The sequence below is a fragment of the Schistocerca americana genome, chromosome 6 (assembly GCF_021461395.2).
Source record: "Schistocerca americana isolate TAMUIC-IGC-003095 chromosome 6, iqSchAmer2.1, whole genome shotgun sequence".
Classification (NCBI taxonomy): domain Eukaryota; kingdom Metazoa; phylum Arthropoda; class Insecta; order Orthoptera; family Acrididae; genus Schistocerca; species Schistocerca americana.
In genome coordinates, this window is record NC_060124.1 from 377,834,887 (window position 1) to 377,854,902 (window position 20,016).

A 20,016-nucleotide genomic window follows, 5' to 3' on the forward strand; every position below is an offset into this window, starting at 1 on the left:
TTTCTAGTTTACAATTATTTTTAATCTGCATCTTATGAGACTATCAACACTAGCAGTTTGAAAGTGGTTTAGGACACCACATTACCACATCTAATATGGTGTAGGAAAACCGTTGGCATTCAACATAACTTCCAATTATCTTGGAATGAATAAATACAGGTCCTGTATGGTTTTCAAGTAATATTATGCCATTCTTCCTGCACAGTAGTGGCAATTCAGGTAATAATGGCGGAAGTGGAGTGTGATCATGCGCCCTTGTCTCCAAAGTAGGTCACAAAGGCACTACAATACTGAGATGTGGTGAATGTGATGGTCAGTGGAGACATGACAATTCATCTTCATGTTCACAAAACCAGTCCTGGATGATGCGAGCTATGTGAATAGAGAGACTCTGTTGTTGTAGAACACAGCATCATCATTGAGGAGCAAACATTTTATCATGATGTGGGGTTTATAAGCCAAAATAGTCATATAATTCTTAGTAATGTGACCTTGTGGAGTATGGGGTATGGCTGCCCAGATCATCACAAAACTCCTGCTATGTTACATTCTTGGGACATTAACTCAGTCTGAAATTTGAAGCAGTGGGAAACAAGACTCATCTGACTAAATGACATTCTTCCGTCACTCCACGGCCCACGTTGTGTGGCTTCAGCATCGTGTCTTCTTGTTATGGGAATTTGCATGACTGATGAGTGGTTTTGACATTTCAGTTTGCCTGCAATTCCCAGCTTCTGGATCTGCTTTCATATTGTTTCGGTGCTGACAAGATCCATCAGTGTGACATTAAGTTCTTCTTTGACTTTTGCAGCTGTTGTTCATTTTTGTTTTTGTCAAAGTTACCTTCAATGACAGACTGTCACAATTGCTCAAAACACACTTTTGTCTGTATTGTGAATCAGTGGATGATGTTCTTCCATTTTCTCTCTATGCAGTATAAATCTTTGATACAGTGCCTCAAACACAAAACATTTCGGCTACCTTCATTATGGAAGTACTCTCCATATGAGCACCAACAATTTGCACTCACAACTATACAGAATACTGTTCTGACCACAACTAACACTCGAAACAGATTGAGGATATTGCACAGGTTCTGTTCTTGGTCCAACACAACAGCGCAATCATCAGGCATGGGTAGCATCTGCATGTATGTTCAAGCATGCTTTTCTGATGATTTATCCGTATTTTTGTCCACCCCTGTGTAAAAAAGCTATAAACGTATGTCACTTCTCTGGAATGTATAAGACACCATCAACCATATGGGGGAAAAGTGAGTATTATTCAAGAAGAGGAATAACCTGTCTTTAGAAATTAATATTGAACAAAGGACCATTTATGCATTATACAACAGAGTAAGAAGTATAGATTTATTTGGAACTCATAAATTTTAAGAAAGCTTTGAGTCAGTTACAACAAAATCCTTCACACCTACACTTGTAAAACATTCACTCCATCTATTAGGTTGGTACGTAAGTTCATAGTGGGTTTTATTTTGGATGTTGGTATTCCAGTTTCTATGGGTTTATTTATCGACTGCCATTTTTTATTTGTACTTCACTATTGCTATTTGAGTTTACTTATTGTTGTTTTGTCATTTGGAGATAGTGAGTGGAGCTATGAATGCTAGAAAATACAGTGCCAAATGGAGAAATCGGAACATTTCTAACATATTCTTCTGTTTAAGTTCAACAGAGGAGTGACATCAGTGGAGGCAGCCAGAAACATTTGTGCCGCGTGTGGCGATAATGCCACTGGGCAGAGCGCAGCAAGAAAATGGTTTACTCATTTTAAGGAGGATCGTTTTGACATTGGTGACTCTCCACTTTCTGGAAGACATTCTAGGTTTTATGAAGATCATTTAAAAGTATCAATGTACAATGATCAACATCAGTGTACTCAAGAGCTGACAAAAGTGATAAATCGTCATCATTCCATCATCATGCGATATTTGCATGCAGTGGAGAAGGTTCAAAACTTCTGTGTATGGATACGTATGCTCTAAACCAAAATCATAAAAATCAGTGCGTGGCCATATGAACATGCTTGTCATAAATTGGCTTGTTAACACCACTAACCATTCCTATCCTGTATTGTCAGTGCTGATGAGAAATGGTGTCTTTAAGCTAATATAAGTAAAAGAAAGGACTGGTTGAGCCAAAGCAAGGTAGCAACACTCTGTATAAAGACCTGTACACATCCAAAAGAGGTAATATTGTGCATCTGGTACAATAGTGACAGTGTAGTGTACTACAAATTGCTTCCCCAAGGTGTAACTATATCTGCTGACATTTATTGTCAAGTGCTGCTACTCAATGATAACACCTGCTCGTATTCTGCTAGACTGATAAAAAACAAATTGCTGGGAATTCATTCTGTACCCATCTTATTCACCTGATCTTGTGCCCTCAGATTTTCACCTTTTCCACTCTCTATTAAAAAATCTTTAAGGAACTTCCTTTCCAGATGAAAATGTGCACTGAATATGGCTCATTCTTGGATTGCTCTGGACCTGTTAAAGCTGATGACTTGCACTAGGGTACAAGGCTATGGGGGTGGCTTTTTTTTACATGAAAGCTTCTTTTTGGTAAATGAGACATGCTGGTGTACTTTAAATGAAAGAACTACTCAAAAGATGAAGGTTCATCTGACAGCAATGGGGAGACACTTGTTTGGAATTACTGGGCAAGATGGGGGATTGTAAGTATGAGTCAGGGTCAGACAAGAGAGGTGGATGTAAGTACGACTGTAATGGAAATGAGTGTACACAAGATAGAACACCATACAGCTACTAAAACAGGACCACAGACAGGGTAGTCATTAGTGAAAGTTGAAGACCCTGTTAATTGGGACTGTAATTGCGGTTCTTGTGATATTTATTACATTGGGTAATGGAAATGGTGTAATTTGGAACAAATGCTGAATACTGTATGCTGTCAATCATGATTAAACAGTAGTGAGCAGTGGAAATGTCAATTCTGATAAGAAATTACACATTTGCATTTTATCCCAGTTAGTGTTATTTCTTTGCCTCAAAATCACATGATTTCTACAGTCGCAGAAATGAAAAGTTACCCCACCATTGGCAGACTGCTGTAAATAGTGAAGGAGAATACATTATTGATGACTAAAGTCTCTGTTCTGTGTATCTGTTGTGTTTATTAAACTTATGGTAAAAAGGCTATGAACTTATGCACCAACCTAATATAACAGTTCACTGAAGAATATGTGGGGAGGGGGGGGGGGGGGGTCCCAAAAAATACACTCAAAATTAGAGAGATCACAAAGGACCCTCTACAGATATACTCTATGACTAAGAACTAACAGGTGGAAATGAAAATCAATTCATTATTGTCAGTAACAATTTACACCCATTAGCAACAATTGTTCAAAGTGATGATTAGTAGTCTCAGTTGGTACAGTACAGCAATGTAAATTTTTGCTAGACTCCCTAAAATATCCCTCCTGTCTGTTGTGGGGTAATGTCTAGCTAGAAGATATTTCAGTTTCTGTAGGGGTCCCATACACCAACTACTGCATGCATTATCAGAGGAAAAAAATCAGTAGGAGATCCAGTGATCTTGCTGGTATGGAACCAGATCTCCTTTTCCAACTGAGCAGTGAATATATCATTGATAAAGTGTTCATAGACATTAATGTTTACCTTTCCTCCAGTAATATATGCTTCTCTATCTTTGCATTTGTCCTCTATCCTTTCCTGCTTAGCTATTTTGAATTCCCTATCAATCTCAGTTTTAGACTTTTATACTTCCTTTTGCCTGCTTCATTCGCTGCATTTTTATGTTTGTCCTTTCAATATCCAAGGATTTCCACCAGGCCTTGTCTTTTTACCTATCTGCTCCTCTGTTGCCTTTGTTATTTCATCTCTCAAAGCTACCCCTGTTTCAGTCAACCTCTGCTTTCTCTGAAACTTTCGACATCTGGTTCTTTCAATTTTATGCACGAACCATATCTTTAATTTCCTACCTTTTTGCAATTTCTCCATTTTAATCTGCGTTCAGAACCAATAAATTGTGGTCAGAGTCCACTTCTGTCCCTGGAAAAGTCTTACAATTTAAAATCTGGTTCCAAAATACCTGTCTTATCATCTGAAACCATCCAGCATCTTCAGGTCTCTTCCACATATACAACCTTCTTTCACAATTCATAATCAAGTGATACTGATGATTAAATTATTCTTTGTGCAAAATTTTAGCAGGTGGGTGCCTCTTTCATTCCTTTCTCATAGTCCATCTTCACCTACTATTTTTCCTTCTCTTCTTTCTTCCTACTACCGAATTCCAGTCACCCATCATAATTAAATTTTCCCCTTCCTTATATGATCTCATCACACATTGTTTCAATCTATGCTACATCTGTGGAGCTAGTTAGCATATAAATGTACACTACTGTGACAAACGTTGACTTCATGTCTATTTTGACTATGATACTGCATTCACTGTGTTGTTAGTAATAGTTTACCCACATTTTTATCTTCCTGTTCATTATTCAATCTACTTTTGATTTTGTACTGTAACCCTGTACTCAACTATCCAGAAGGCTTGTTCATCCTACCACCAAATTTCACTAATCCCCATTATGTCTAATTTCGATCTATCCATTTCCCTTTTTAAATTTTCTAACCTACCTGCTGATTACTAGATCTAACATTCCATACTCTGACCCAAAAAATGCCAGTTTTGCTTTTCCTGGCGGTGACATCATATTGAGTACCCCCACTTGGGGATCAGAAAAGGGAACTATTTTATCTCTTAAATATTTTAGCCAAGAGGATACCATCATCATTTAACCACACAGTAGAGGTACTTGCCCTCAGGAAAACTAAAGGCTGGAGTTTCCCCTTGCTTTCGATCACTCGCAGTACCAGCAAGGCAACGTCATGTTTGTTGGTGTTACAAGGCCAGATCAGTCAGTCATTCAGACAGTTGCTCCCTCAACTACTGAAAAGGCTGCTGCCCCTCTTCTGGAATCCCATGTTTGAGTGGTCCCTCTTACAGTGATGTTCAACTTTAAAATCTGGGGAATCAGATATGTGTTGCCTAAGTGGATATTTTGTACAGTTATTTGTTCTAAAGCATAGGAAGCAAACAATGAAGTATATAGGAAGTGTTCCAGAAAGAATCTGCTTGCATAATGACAACACATCCCTGAAGACAGCTACCACCACTGTTTGGATCAAAGACTTATTAGTCCAAATTATTTATATGACTTTTTGTACCATTCAAGAATAAGTTAACAGTAGATCTTTCTTTGGAACATGCTGTGTATCTAACAGCCCTGTATTTAACATGAAAGTTAAAAAAAGTTTTGAATATTATGTGTTGCAGTGTAAGTGAGGTGAAAAATGTATTTAACACAATGCACATTTCTCAAAGCAAAATAAATAAATTAATAAATATACTGTTTTGGTCTGGTAAGTTCCATTCTTTGGCCTGAAGCCTTGTAAGGTAACATATCTACAGAGTAAAAGACATAGATGCTTGGAAATACTCACTGAAGTCTGCTGGGTTGTGGTAAGGAGGGCAGTGCAATCCAAAAGAGTCCAAGAATGGTAGCAACTGTGATGGTGTGCCCTGGTAAACACAGCGACCTGCAGAAAGTGTATATACATGGTCAAACATCTGGAAAAGTAGTGCACTGGGCTGGTGAATTGTACAGACTACTGTACGGCCCTCCTGTGCCAGTAGCTTCAACAATGACAAGCACTGAGAACACGACGAACTGTCCAGGCCCCTGTGGATGTAAGAAAAACAGCAATCACTGCCAATGTTCACAAGAGAGAACACATAAAGGTGACACATTTTGACCAATTCTATGAATTTATGGTGCAGTCAGAACAATCAAAATATTTTTATATTTATGCAGATTGTTAATAATATGAACATTAATGACACTCAAGAATATGTTCTACTGACAGACAATATCTACATCCTCAGAATGACCACAAATCACTGAGGAGAAATGCTGAGGTGTGTGTATCATTGTCTGCCAGCAGTAAATGCTGTGTAAGAGATCATTATATCACACTGCAGCTGAAGTCAAAGAAGGGGGGGAGGGGATTCCAGGGCCACAAGAGCAAATTGATGGATTTCAAAGAGTAACAAATGATCCCTCTCTGGAAATGGTTTGCTGATGTTTAGTTTATTGCATTGGAGCATTTGATGACTCAACAGTTAAAATACCAGAAGTAGTTATGGATTATTAAATCTGAAAGAATAAATTTAAGTATCACCATGATGGCAACCTCTTCTTTTTTTGTTTTAAATGCAGGCTGGCTGATCACTAACATAAAATGTAAAGCCACCCACTCTGTAACACTGCACATTCCAGTGACCGAGTAAATACTTCTGAGATGTTGCGATCATACAACATGTTCATGAGCATTACTGGGTGTATCAGTTTGCAGATATTAAATTAAACAATCAAATAGTCTCAAGCATAGGTAAAGCAGGTGGAACACTTTGGTTCATTGGTAGAATAGTAGTGATATGATATTAGTCTACAAATGTGATTGCTTAGAAAGCGCTTGTGTGACTCATCCTAGAATACTGCACAAGTTTGTGAGATCCATACCAAATGGGACTAACAAGATATATTGAACATATACAAAGTCAGGCTGCATGAATGGTCACACACTTGTCTGTCCCATGGGAGAGTGTTACAGAAATACTGAAGAAACTGAAGTAAGAAGACACTTGAAGATAGACCCAAATATATAACACTATAGGGAAAAATGATCTTCATTATCCTTTTTGAGAGCTGTCGGTGGCACAGAAAGGAGTTTAATATGTAACAATAAAATTCTTTGATCATTTGCCCAGTAACGTAAAATGTCTGACAGGTAGCAAAGCACATTTTAAATCTGTCCTGAAATCATTTCCCCCTGGACAATTCCTTCCATTTAATGGACTGATTTCTATTTGAAAACTGATAACCTGCATAAAAAGTGTAGTTACATGCATAGGACTAAAAAACAATGTGTTCATTAAAGTTATTACTAATCATGTATACATATCATGTAAACTGACTCGTTCCACATAGTTTTGATAAAAGAATCATTCACATGATCTATGGAAAATGTAACTAATAAGAAACTAACTCATTATCCTGAGAAAGCCTACTTACAAAATTTCTCTCCTGTAGCAATCATGAGGATGAGATAACATTAATTATAGCATGCACAGAGGCACTGTCAGTTATTCTTCTGGCGCTCAATCTGGAACGAGAAGCCCTAAACTGGTACAGTTTGAAGTATCGCCCCTTATGTGTTTCACAGTGGTTTATAGAGAGTGGATGTAGATCAGTGGTAGTCAACCTGGTCCCTACCACCCACTTGTGGGCATTCCAGCTTTCATAGTGGAAGCTAGACAAGTGAGGATTGAAAAATTTGCATTCATTTTCACAAAATTTTGAAAAAAAGTATGTGGTAAGTAATTATTATTTAACTTGCTTTGACCCAGCTTTACAAAATTTTGTAACATACAGCTACTTCCCCACTTTATAAATGACCATCAGTGTGGAGCTGGTGGATGGTCAGAAAATTTTACTGTTTATTGAGATAAAAAGTGGGCAGTACGTAAAACAAACTGACTACCCCTGAGGTAAATGTAGATATGCCACTGCCTTCCTTCAATCTGTGAAAATACCTACCTAATATTATAAGAGTTCAAAGTCATGTCAGCAATGAGGCCCAGAATTCGCACAATCTGAATTTGTTGTCTGAGTTGACATTACTCAGTGACTACCTTGAACCCAGTCCCAGTTTGCATGTTACATATGTAACGACTTCCAGGGGCAACAAAAATACGATTTTCAGTATTTGCATAGTTATTGACCAAATTAAAAAAAAAAGTGTTGTCATACTCTATTCATTAAGAGGTATAATCTTGTGTTAAATGTTTAACACAATGAGACACATATTACAGTTAGAAACTGTGTTTGTCTTGAGACAACATAACTCACAGTGCACAAATACCGAATCTTTATTTACATGTACATCAATACACCTGATGCTGTGTGGTGGAGGGTACTTTCTGATCCCACCTTCTCTGTTCCATTCATGAATGGGAAGAATGATTGCAAATATAGACCAGCGCTCTCTAGCAGGCGCTGCGCAGACCTACGAGCGCCGCTGCAGATTCTGCCCATTTGATCAAGAGTAGACGTCTGGGACACTTCGCTTCATGTAGCGGCTTTGCACTACTTACGACGGGTCTAAGGCTTCGCACCTCAGTGCAAAGTTATGTATTCATCTTCTTGCTAAAGTAAAGGTGATTTTAATTCACACTTGCAGTACCGAGAAATTTTCACCTTTTCCTGCTCCTACTAGCTTTCGTCATTCGGCCAACCTTTCAGTTTTCAGGAGCAGATCCACGCGCCGCCTTCCAGGCGGGACACAAAACCTACGAGTCGACTTAACAGTATTTAGTACATGAGAAAAACGCGTTTTTCGATTTTCTTGCTGTAAAAAATACGATATGTACATGAAGCAATGCTACATCAATTCCTAGAGTCAGTTTTTCGATAGAGTTTCTCCTTTTCTTTAAAAAATTATAAACGACTCATTTCGGGTTTGCACGTCTTCTTCACTATATAATGCTTCTCATTCTATTCCGAGAAAACTAACCAGCACTCAAAACTGATTTCTTTCGTGTCTTATAGTTGCATATCGCAGCTTGAAGATGAAGTGTCTTATTTTTCCGACACTTGTGATGGTTACTGTGATATTTAATTTTCAAGTATGATGCACACAAATTTTGAAAGGTTTGGCAGTGAAAAACGTCACTGGCTGCTTGACGTTTGGTTATTTTAGGTGATAGATTGCTGTGTACTAAATGTGGCTAATATATCGAAATTGTTTTTAAAGTTGGAACAAAAGCCATGTCTCACTAAAGTATGAAGAAAGTAGAAGTTAAAATATTTTTATTTGAGCGTGCCACGTGCAAGTACCTGCAGGTAGGTCTTGAATAGTTTGTGGAAATCAAGGCACCTTTTTCAAACTAGCGATCGCGATTTATTGTTGTACTTGCTGCTGAAAGAAAATGATGATGACGCTCTACACCAACAGTTACATAATGGAAAAACTAAAAAACAAGCCATATCTAGGATAAAGTGTTACAAAAAAATGGTTCAAATGGCTCTGAGCACTATGGCACTCAACTGCTGAGGTCATTAGTCCCCTAGAACTTAGAACTAGTTAAACCTAACTAATCTAAGGACATCACAAACATCCATGCCCGAGGCAGGATTCGAACCTGCGACCGTAGCGGTCTTGCGGTTCCAGACTGCAGCGCCTTTAACCGCACGGCCACTTCGGCCGGCACGATAAAGTGTTACACAAGTTTCTGTACGACACTTATCAATGGCCATGTATTGAACAAAGTTATGTGAGTTCTCCAGATTCAATATGGCCTAGCTTAACTATGTCCTAGATCTGATAAAAGAAGAGTTCGGGAAGGCCGCGCGGGATTAGCCGAGCGGTCTCAGGAGCTGCAGTCATCGACTGTGCGGCTAGTCCCGGCGGAGGTTAGAGTCCTCCCTCGGGCATGGGTGTGTGTGTTTGTCCTTAGAATAATTTAGGTTAAGTAGTGTGTAAGCTTAGGAATTGATGACCTTAGCAGTTAAGTCCCATAAGATTTCTTTTAAAAAAAAAAAGGTTCGGGAAGGATCCATCAAATAGATATTTCTATCCAATAACACCTGACGCAAAATTAGCCAGAACATTAATAGGTCAACATACTTTGAAGACCACACTCGTTTATTTACGATTTATTTTGTCGCGAATGGTGCTTTTTCACATATTAATACCTGGGAACTACAAACAAAAGCAGAACAATCGCATTTTCACTTCACCTAGAACATGCTATTGTGTTCAGGACAGTAAAGCAAGTGTGTATTAAAATTGGAATGTCTTGCACAGCTATAGAAGAGATTATCTGATCTGCGTCAACACTTAACAAACTGAATCTGTCATGGCCACAGGGACGCGCACGCTGGTAAGCGGTATGCAACTAAATGCAGAGCATGCTATGGCACATTTTAAGTAAGAGGCAGCTTCGTAGACTACTACAGTATCACATTTGAATAAATGAATGCCTTTGAAGGAAACCAAGCAACTCCTATGCCAGACTATATCCAAGATCTAATTTCTATTTTGTGTTACCCATAAATAACCTACTTCTATATTCTGCACCCCTCTGAAGTGCGTCACAGAGGGTATGGCCCATTGTACAAGCTGTAAGGGCTTTTCTCGTTCCATTCACTTATGGGGTGCGGGAAGAATGAATGTTTAAATGCCCTTGTGCGTGCTGAAATTAACCGAAACTCGTCCTCGCGATACCTATCTGAGTGATATGATGGGGCTTGTAATACATTTCTAGAGTCATCATTTAAAGCCGACTCTTGGAACTTTGTGAGCAAGCAGTGTCGGGATAGCCTGCTACCTGATATATCCGTGACTGAGCCAATGTGGCCATCCATTTCACATCCCTACAATATGTTGCACCCAAGTATTTGCATGAGTTTAACGCTTCCAACTCTGACTCGTTGATAGTTGATACTGCAGTCATATACTACGTTTTTTTTTTTTTTGTGAAGGACACCCTTTTATCTTTGTGAACATGTGAAACACGTTACCAATCTGTGCATTGAAATTTTAGCATCATCTAACTGCATATTCGTGCAGCTTCTTTCAGACACTACTTCACAATAGATATCTGCATTATCTGTGAAAATCAGGGATTACTATTAATATTATCCACAAAGTCACTGATACACAACATGAACAGCACGGGTCTCAGCACTCTGAAGTTAAGTTTACATCTGTTGATGACTCTCCATCCAGACCTCCACTTGTCTGCACATTTGAATTAAAGAGACAGGTTCACGAAAAAATGACAAGAAGTCCTCATAAGTCAACAGGTTCATGCAAATGACAGAAGTTGCAGATGTGTTTTAAGGGGACTTCAGTTAAAACCATACCGGGTAAGTGTTGTGTCAGAACTGAAGGAGCCTGACCTGCAGAAGAGAGTGCATTTGTGTTCATGGCTGTTGAGAAATGTTGCTAGTGGTGTCTTGGACCCACCAAGGCTCATCATGAGTGACGAGGCGTGGTTCCATCTGTCTGTGTACATAAATTCCCAAAACAACCGGTACTGGTCGACAGAAAATCCACATGCGATACGCGATCGATCTCGTATCATTTCATCACGAGAAGATTGGTATTTGGGGTGCCATTTCCGCGACACGCGTCATCTATTGATACGGCAGTGAGCTCTAACGTGCATTTGGGAATCCTGGAGGAGTTTTATTGAAACTTGACGGAGGAGGAGCGTCAGACTTTACGGGGCAGTTTTACGTGCCGCACCCTGTACATACTGTAGGAGTTTGATTCTTTAGAACCGGGGGTTTACTGTAGTTACTGAAATAAGAAGTCAACATACGGCCGATCAAAAGACATGGAGGCTGATTTATATTCAGAACCGTTTTCTGGGATTCTCACTACGAAGTCTCTGCTTTGTTTTTATTAAATTTTGTCGTTATTAGTGTCTTTTTTTAGTACTGTGATTCTACTTCCGTATCGGCACTTTAAACTCGAATATCACAACAGAAAAATGCAAGTTTCGGAAACGAGGCAAAGATTCAGGCATAACACTTAAAACTGTGATAACTAACTGACAGCCCAAGCATACACGACGGTTTCGCATCCGGAAAACGCGGCTAGGGGCGAAGTAAAATGAACGGAGAAATCTGCATGAACTACCTGGGTTTGGTGACGTGTATTTTCAGCACAAGGGAAGTCCGAAACCACAAAGCGACACTGAAAAGTGAATCACTTTTCTGTGCAATACCGCCTATTAATTATATTCCTCTGCGAGTGTAAAGACTTTCTCCCTCCGTCTTGGGAAGCTGAGATTAATGCGTCGAGGAAAAGACAGTTGCAATACATAAAGACTCTGTTATGTAGAAGGGTTATTAGACACTTGGCTAAGAGAATACGTGTTATTAGTTGGGAGCGTGTTCCATTACTCTTAGTCCTCTTTCTCGACACATAACGTAAGTCTTCGTTAGTGAAACTTTCTGAGTTCCATAAAATTCCGATGTCTCTCGCGAGAACATTCAATTCGTGTATGTTGCAGGCTCCCCCAGTTTTGCTTTTCAAATTTGAGACACTTTTCACAGAAATGAGTGTACAGTAGGTTCATAAGATAAGTCCATTATGATAGGAAAGAGCACGTGTACTTGAATCTCACTCCGTGCAAATGGTAGGCTAGATTGATTTTTTTTGCTATTGTATACGTAGAGAAAACAACATGCACAGTAACGTTTGTTGTTTGTTAAGAGACTTTTTCTGAGATAAACAATGCTTTGGAAGTGACACAGGAAATAGTGCAGACAAAGGACAAAGGAGACACATAAGGAAGGAAATAGCGCAGACGAAGAAGACACTTAAGAATAAGGGAATGAATTGTGTACTTCCGTTCTGTTGGGGAGAAGGGGAGGTGGGATGGATGGGGAAGGAGGAGGGGGACGGGGAGAGAGAGAGAGAGAGAGAGAGAGAGTGACAGGCGTGGGGGGGGGGGGGGGGGGGGGACGGCGGAAGATTGGGGGGGGGGGGCACCTTGAAGAAGCAGAATAAGGAAAAAGAATGAAAGAAACATAACTTCTGGTTTGAAATTATATCGAATAGTAAACTAGGAGTACATACGGAGGACCGACGAAACAGAAGGAAAGAGGACGAAAGAGTTCAGGACTGAAGGTACAGCATGTACGGAAAATTTGTTTACGAAATATCAGTTTGAGCGGAGATAAGGACGAAGTTCTGTTGGTTTTAAAAACATACAATTCACCATGGAGGTACGAAACGACCTATGTCTCTCTGTTTTCTTCCCGATTCTTTAGTTCTTTGTAATAGCGGCGGCTCCTAGGGACACAGAGATGACCACAGCCCAGTACAAACGGATTTGTATTTTCAAACATACAGCTATCCCCATCCATTGACAGAACACCGTACCCAGTAGTGGGAAGAAAGCACTAGTCACACCCGTACACAAGATGGATAGCGGAAGTGATCACAAAACTACCATCCAATTTCCTTGATACCCATTTGTTGTCGAATCTTAGAACATATTCTGAGCTTAAGCACAATGTGGTTTCTCGAGCAAAATGACCTCTTCCATACCAGCCAGCACAGATTCTGTAAATATTGATCATACGAAACAAAACTCGCACTTTTCTCACATGACATCCTGAAAGCCATGGATCAACGTAGTCAAATAGATGCAGTGTTTCTCGATTTCCGTAAAGCATCTCTCTGGGTACCACATTTACGGTTATTGTCAAGAGTATGAACGTAGCGTATCAAGTGAAATTTATGACTACATGGAGGATTTTTTGGTAAGGAGGACATAGCATGTAGTCTTGGATGGAGAGTCGTCGACAGATATGAAAGAAACTTCAGGCGTGCCCCACGGAATCTTGTTGGAATGCTTTCGGTATTTATTGATGACCTTGAGGACAATGTTAACAGTAAGCTCAGACATTTCGAAGATGACGCAGTCATCTCTAACGAAGCACTGTCTGAAAAAAAGCTACACAAATATTCAGTTAGATTTTGATAAGATTTAAAAAGTGGTGCGAAGTTTGGTAACTTGATTTAAATGTTCAAAACTGTAAATCTCTGCACTTCACAAAACGAAATTACAAATACGTGGGTGTAGCAGTTTGTAGGGATATGAAATGGAACGATCACAGACTCAGTCAGACTTTGGGCAATCAGACAACAAAGGAGCTTGCTTAAAAATCACTCGTGCGCTCCATCCTAGAATACTGCTCACGTGTGTGGGACCCATACAAAATAGGACTAACAGGGGATAATAAACATATAAAGATAGGGTAGCACAAATTGTCACAGGTTTGTATGACCAGTGGAAGTGTGTCACAGAGGTGATGAAGAATCTTAACTGGTAGGCACCTGAAGAGAGACCCAAACTATCCTGTCTAAGCCTATTTAAAAAGTTTCAAGAATCGGTTTTAAATTGTAAGTAGGAATATATTGCAAACCTTTATGAACCGTAGGGGTCGCGAGGACAAGACTGGATTAATTACGGCCTCCCAGAGGGATTTAAACAGTAATACTTCCCACGCTCTATACGTGACCGTAATGGTAAGGAACCGTGGAAACTAGTACAATGGGGAGTACCCTCTGGCATGCGTCTCACAGAGGTTTGCAGAGTATGGCCATAGATGTAGATGATGGCCGAGTGTCACTTCTGCGGCTGCGATGGTCTATGTCAGCACAGACGTCTTTGTTAGGCCACGGAGAGGGAGGGAGGCTGTATTGTCAGTCTTAATGCATGTACTAGAGACATTCTATGCGGGCAGTCCCGATATATCGTATCGCCACAGCCGCTATCTGTAAAAAGTCGCCCATCCACACCTTCAGGGTCAACTGAACTATACGAAGGTATTCGGAGAGTAAGGTCCGATTCATCGCGAAATAGAAACCACAGTGAAAATCCGAAGAGGCTTTGCATAGATGTGTTGGTAAGAGTCACTTGTATGCCCGTCTATCGCGTCACGTCGCTCCTTTCAGTTCTGAGCGCACAGTGAGCACGTAAAGATGCCTAGAACAATAGTGTCTCCCGTCAAGTAAGGGTGTCTGTGAGAGATTCCGCCTGATTGCATGCAGCCCACACAACGCAACGGTCATGCTTTTGCTTTTTCACGACCGCATACTGAGGACGCTCCTGCAGCATTTTCGATATGAAGTGTCTGATCATTCACCATACAGTCTGGACTTGGCTCCCTCTGATTTTCACCTCTGCTCACCTGAACCGCTGGCCATGAAGACAAGATTTCGTCATAGACAAGCTGCGGCGACTATGCACTGAAGCTGCGGGAAGGTATAGCTAACAGTTGCAAGCAAATGAAACAGTTTTGATTTTCACTGTGGACTGCATTTCGCGACCGATCGGACGGTTACTTTTCAAACAGCCCTCGTAGAAATCAGAACGAGATGGTCTTTGTGCTTTTAATTCGTGTGTAACTAATTTAAAATTACTGAACAAGGAAAAAAAGAAAAGAAAGAGAACCCTTTTTCGGGAGGCATCATTTTGCTATAATCTTCTCGAAAGTTAAAACTAGAAGATAGTATGGGTTTAAGAAATTTTGGCACGAAAACGCCGATTCGCTCGTCGGTCGAACTTTCTTGTGTGACAAAATACAGTGCCAGCGAATGCGAGGGCTAAGGTTGCGTCGTAAAGGAACTGGAGACAACCGCGCTAAGCGTTTACGCATCTGGCCCATCGCGAATGCAGCAGCCAGCGACAGTGACAGTCCAATCTTGTGATTTATCTGTTCTGTAACCATGTTGCCGGCCGGTGTGGCCGAGCGGTTCTAAGTGCTTCAGTCTGGAACCACGCGACCGCTACGGTCGCAGGTTCGAATCCTGCCTCGGGCATGGATGTGTGTGATGTCCTTAGGTTAGTTACGTTTAAGTAGTTCTAAGTTCTAGGGGACTGATGACCTCAGCTGTTAAGTCCAATAGCGCTCAGAGCCATTTGAACCATTTTTGTAACCATGTTATCACTCTGTGTAACCATTGTATTAATGAGGTTGAAAATTAAATTACATATTAAACTTCCTGGCAGATTAAAACTGTGTGCCCGACCGAGACTCGAACTCGGGACCTTTGCCTTTCGCGGGCAAGTGCTCTACCATCTGAGCTACCGAAGCACGACTCACGCCCGGTCCTCACAGCTTTACTTCTGCCAGTATCTCGTCTCCTACCTTCTGGAAATTACATAAATAAACAAGCTTAATACGTATCGTAACCAAGAGAGCGAACTGTTGTAAACCTCGTAGTTTTAGATAATCAAGTACTGTACAAATTGTGGACTGCACGCGGGAAACAGTCCTCGAGTGTGATGTGACTGCTGTGAAACCAAAAATCAGAGGTAACGTACTCGAAATGTCAGATAAGAGAATAAAATTCTAAAATCTTATTTACATGCCAGCTGTTGGTTGGTTTGCTACAGCAGACAGCATTTTTACCTTCTAGTGTTATTTCTCTTCTAATTGTGTTTGTTGCCCTCATTTTGTTCCTGCGTGAAATCTGTTTTCGGAACCAACATTTCTGTTTCGTTTTCCTTGTGTTTAACTCTTGTTGCTGCTCTAATGCAATAACGTGCGCTGTAACATAAATATCTGCCCATATGATTTCAGTTGGCACCATACTGAAAGCTGTACGTAGGATTTGTTGCGCCCTGTGTGAACGGTAGCTCACGGTGCCGCCACAGAATGCCACGAGCTGTGGCGTCAATTTAGTTGCGTGTATGAACCCCGTGCAAAGTCACCTGGTCTCAACTGGAAATTCCTTAGGGGCACAAAAAATTTATATTCAATATTTCATATGCTTTCTGACAGAATTTAAGATTTTCAAATGCTTTCATAATCTAATCATTAAGATGTATAATCTACGTTCCAGGTTTAACACAGTAAGAGAAGTATTGCAATTGGAAACTGTAGGTATATGTCTTGAGGAACCGTAAATCACTGCGCCCAATTACCCTGACGACATTCATCCAGTATATGAGAATGAGAGCACTTAGTGACTCTCAACAAACTATAAACGTAATTTCAAACCTTTACGAAGATTTTTCTCACTGACGACCTTCACAAAATGACGAAAGGAAAACAGTTTACCGGTTACTACATTTCTGCCGTTCATGCAGTAAAACTTCGTCATCAGACATGACGTTTCAGTTTATTGCTTCTTTACTACCAACTCTATTCGCAACACATTTTACAAATAGCATGCACATGTAGCACTTACTGTATCTACAAAATTATGTCACTGTACAACACATAGTTCAGCAGATATGACGTCATAAACAATGAGATGCGTGAAAAACTTGCTTTTGCTTAAAAGAGAGTGCAAATTGCCCAGACTACACTTATCCTGTGTTCGGTAATGAGAGCACTTAGCGACCTCCAACAAACTATGAAAGTAATTTTACACAATTTCTCAACTTTTTCCCGCTTACAAGCTTAACGTCAAATATTTAACACAGTAACCCATCTGCAAAGTAATCATAAGTTCCAAGCTGCTTTGTACACAGGAGATCAATTCTTTAAGGAATCGGGGGTGGAATTACTTGGTGGTATCTGAACGCAAAGAGCTGCTACAGTGGTTGGCCAACGTTTTGTAATGCTCGTCTGCCCAGGGCGGCTCCATTACAATCTACTTTCACAGAAGACAGGCGGCGCTGATCAGCATCCAGTTAAGAAATCTTCCGATCATCATATCCGAGCCACTACAGGCTAAGCTCCACCGAAGTGCCCGTCATTTAACAATTAGTACCACAAGCAGCTTATCAAACACAACGGTCGGGGAGAGGACTCCTTTTTTAGCAGCTTAGCCCGGTTCTCAGAGCCAAGAAATTATGGGCTTTGGAGAAAACAGTGTTGCAACTCTTCAGAAACTTTGATGCTCCTCTTTTATGCGACGTTATAAAACTCAAAGGCTTCTTTCCAATTCCAATTTATATCTTGTATCTTCCTTTTCCTATTATTTATCGTGTCTTGGGGTTCCCCCATTTTCATAATTTAGCAAGTTTAAGTATTTTTAAGCTAAGGAAGGGAGGTCGTGTGCCCATCTGTCTGTGTGTTGTGTACCCGTTGTTCTGTGTGTTATCATGTTTTGTTGGTATCGCATTTTCTGAGGTGGAGTTTGGGTGGGAACTAGCCTAGCATTTCCCTACATGAGCGTGGAAAACCTCCAAAAAGAAAAACCACAGTCTGGCAAATTAGATTGACGGTCTTCAATTCGCTGCGCAGATTCTATCCATGTCTGGCTTACCTCCGTCTCGCAAGCTACACGAGCAGGGCACCATTTCTAGTTAATATAGAACACATGTTTTTCGCGTCGAAGGAGTAATTATTCGATACTTAGCGTTATTTCACTTGCTTTAATTCTGGTGCAGCAGACCGGCATGGTTGCAGCGACGGGCACGAGCCTGAGCGGTATTTTCTTACAGACGTTCAGAAGCCCAAACGATCAACAAATGAGTTGGCTGGAGGAGACTACGATCGAAGAAATGGACTTGGCAAAGTTGATTGAAGTGGGAATAAAACATTTTTTCGGTGAAAACTGGGCGTCAGATAGTGAGGTGAGCTTTTGACTTTCATATGTCTGATATCTAATCTACAGGTACTGTTACTTGCTGAGATTGCCAAGGAACAAAAAATTAGAGGTTGAACAGAATCGGCTTTAGTCCACTAGTCATCTTTTGGAATTCTCAGTGCGATCGGATTGCTACAGGTCTGCGCTGAGCTGTACCTAAGTCGTGTCTTTTTAACCTCGTTTTAGGAAAAAATTATACTTAGATGCGAAATTTTTACTAAACTTTCCGGAGTTTATATAAAGTCGGATTCTGCAAGATATTCATACATTAAAGGGGTTGTGCTCCATGTCTATATACTGTATCAACAAAACCATCCTCTCCTTGTTACTGTCGAATAAATGGAAACTAAGTGCATTTGCGCGAAGAGTGCTCTACTGTGTTTCACATTACTAGATCAGGACTTCAGTACACTGCTTTCGCGACATCGCGCTGTTGAAGACAGGAGAAGCGAATTGTTGGATGTATAGCTCTGAATGTAATTTGTCTATTGCATTTGTGTGAGTATATCCGTACTCGATTTGCAGTGCAACTACTAATTGCTTCACGGCATTGCAGTGTTTTGTCCAGCTGTGAATTGTCACAAAGCGTACAATACCCAAAGACTGCCGTCGCGCGAAAAGAATGAGAAGGGGGACGTAAGTGAGGAGAAAGCAGCGCGAATGCCCCGTTTCGTCAGCAGTTACGGTTGGCAGAGAGGAAACCCGCTAGCTTTATGACACAGTGGCGACGTGGAGGAGGCAGGAAACAGTAGATTGAGGATGCTCACACAGCGTTATAGCGGTGTCCCCGACACGGATTTCCTTTGCACGCAATGTTTCCAAAAGCATGATGGTAGATCAGCCAAGCCGCTTTCTCAAGTTCCCCAAATGCCCAGCCCGGCATTTGCTTTAAGTGACAAAAGGAAGGAAACATAAATCTGGATAGCAGGACGGGGATGCGAACCGTAGTCCTTCCGAACGCGAGTCGCCACTGTGCCACTACTTCCGGTCTCAGTTTTCATATCAAGTTGAACTATAGGTCTCCCAAAGACTGACGGTAAGTCCATTCACAGATCACAGGAAGACCGTGGTAATACGAGTCGCGTCGCTAACACCAGACTACTGGATACCGTTCCAAATTTCGCACTCGTGTTTTTCTAGAAGCTGACAGCACCTACTGGGTGGAAAAAGTCTCGATACGCAGTACTATACGGTAAGCGATTAATGAACGGTCGGTAGTGCAAAATGTCAGATGTGCTACAGAAGTTGCTCGACTTTTACAACGCGTTGTTGGCCGATTTTTATAAGCGAAGAGACTGTCAGCTGAAGGTCACCGTGTAAGGCAGTCCGCATTTGGCGGGAACTGTAATTCGCGGTAGTTGTGTTCAACTGAATACAGGAACTGAGGAAAGGACGAGAAAGTATCACAAACAAGGAGTATCTTAGTCGTCCTGTGGACCTTTTTGTAATGCCATTCTGCAGCGTATGGAAGGAATGATATGTGAAAATCGTCATGTGATAATCAACTAACTGGTGCGTTATTCGTTAGCGGTTGAATTCTCATAATGGTCCTATGCGTTACGTCCAAAAGCGGTTGAGTCCAGAACACAAATGGAACAGAATTATCCATATAACAACCCATGTCTCGCTATGAAGGCGAAGATGCTTTCCTAAAGATGATCATTACATGGGATGTCATGTGTTCACCACTATAAGACAGAGTCAAGGCGATTCTCTTTGGTATGGAAGCATTCCTCCCACCCGGCATGAAAAATTCCTTCGAGGCAGTTCCATCGGCACCAAAGTTTTGGGACATTCAGGGCGTCATAATG

General features: G+C 40.8%; 1 protein-coding gene across 2 annotated transcripts in view; it reads right to left on the reverse strand.

Moving 5' to 3' along the window:
• Window positions 1–20,016, reverse strand: part of LOC124619362 (ATP-binding cassette sub-family G member 1-like) — a 779,674-nt gene that overhangs the window by 26,024 nt on the left and 733,634 nt on the right. For both annotated transcript variants that reach the window (XM_047145685.1, XM_047145684.1), the window contains one exon: window positions 5,516–5,754. In XM_047145685.1, the coding sequence (XP_047001641.1) occupies window positions 5,516–5,754 (239 nt within the window). The remainder of the gene's footprint in view (window positions 1–5,515; window positions 5,755–20,016) is intronic.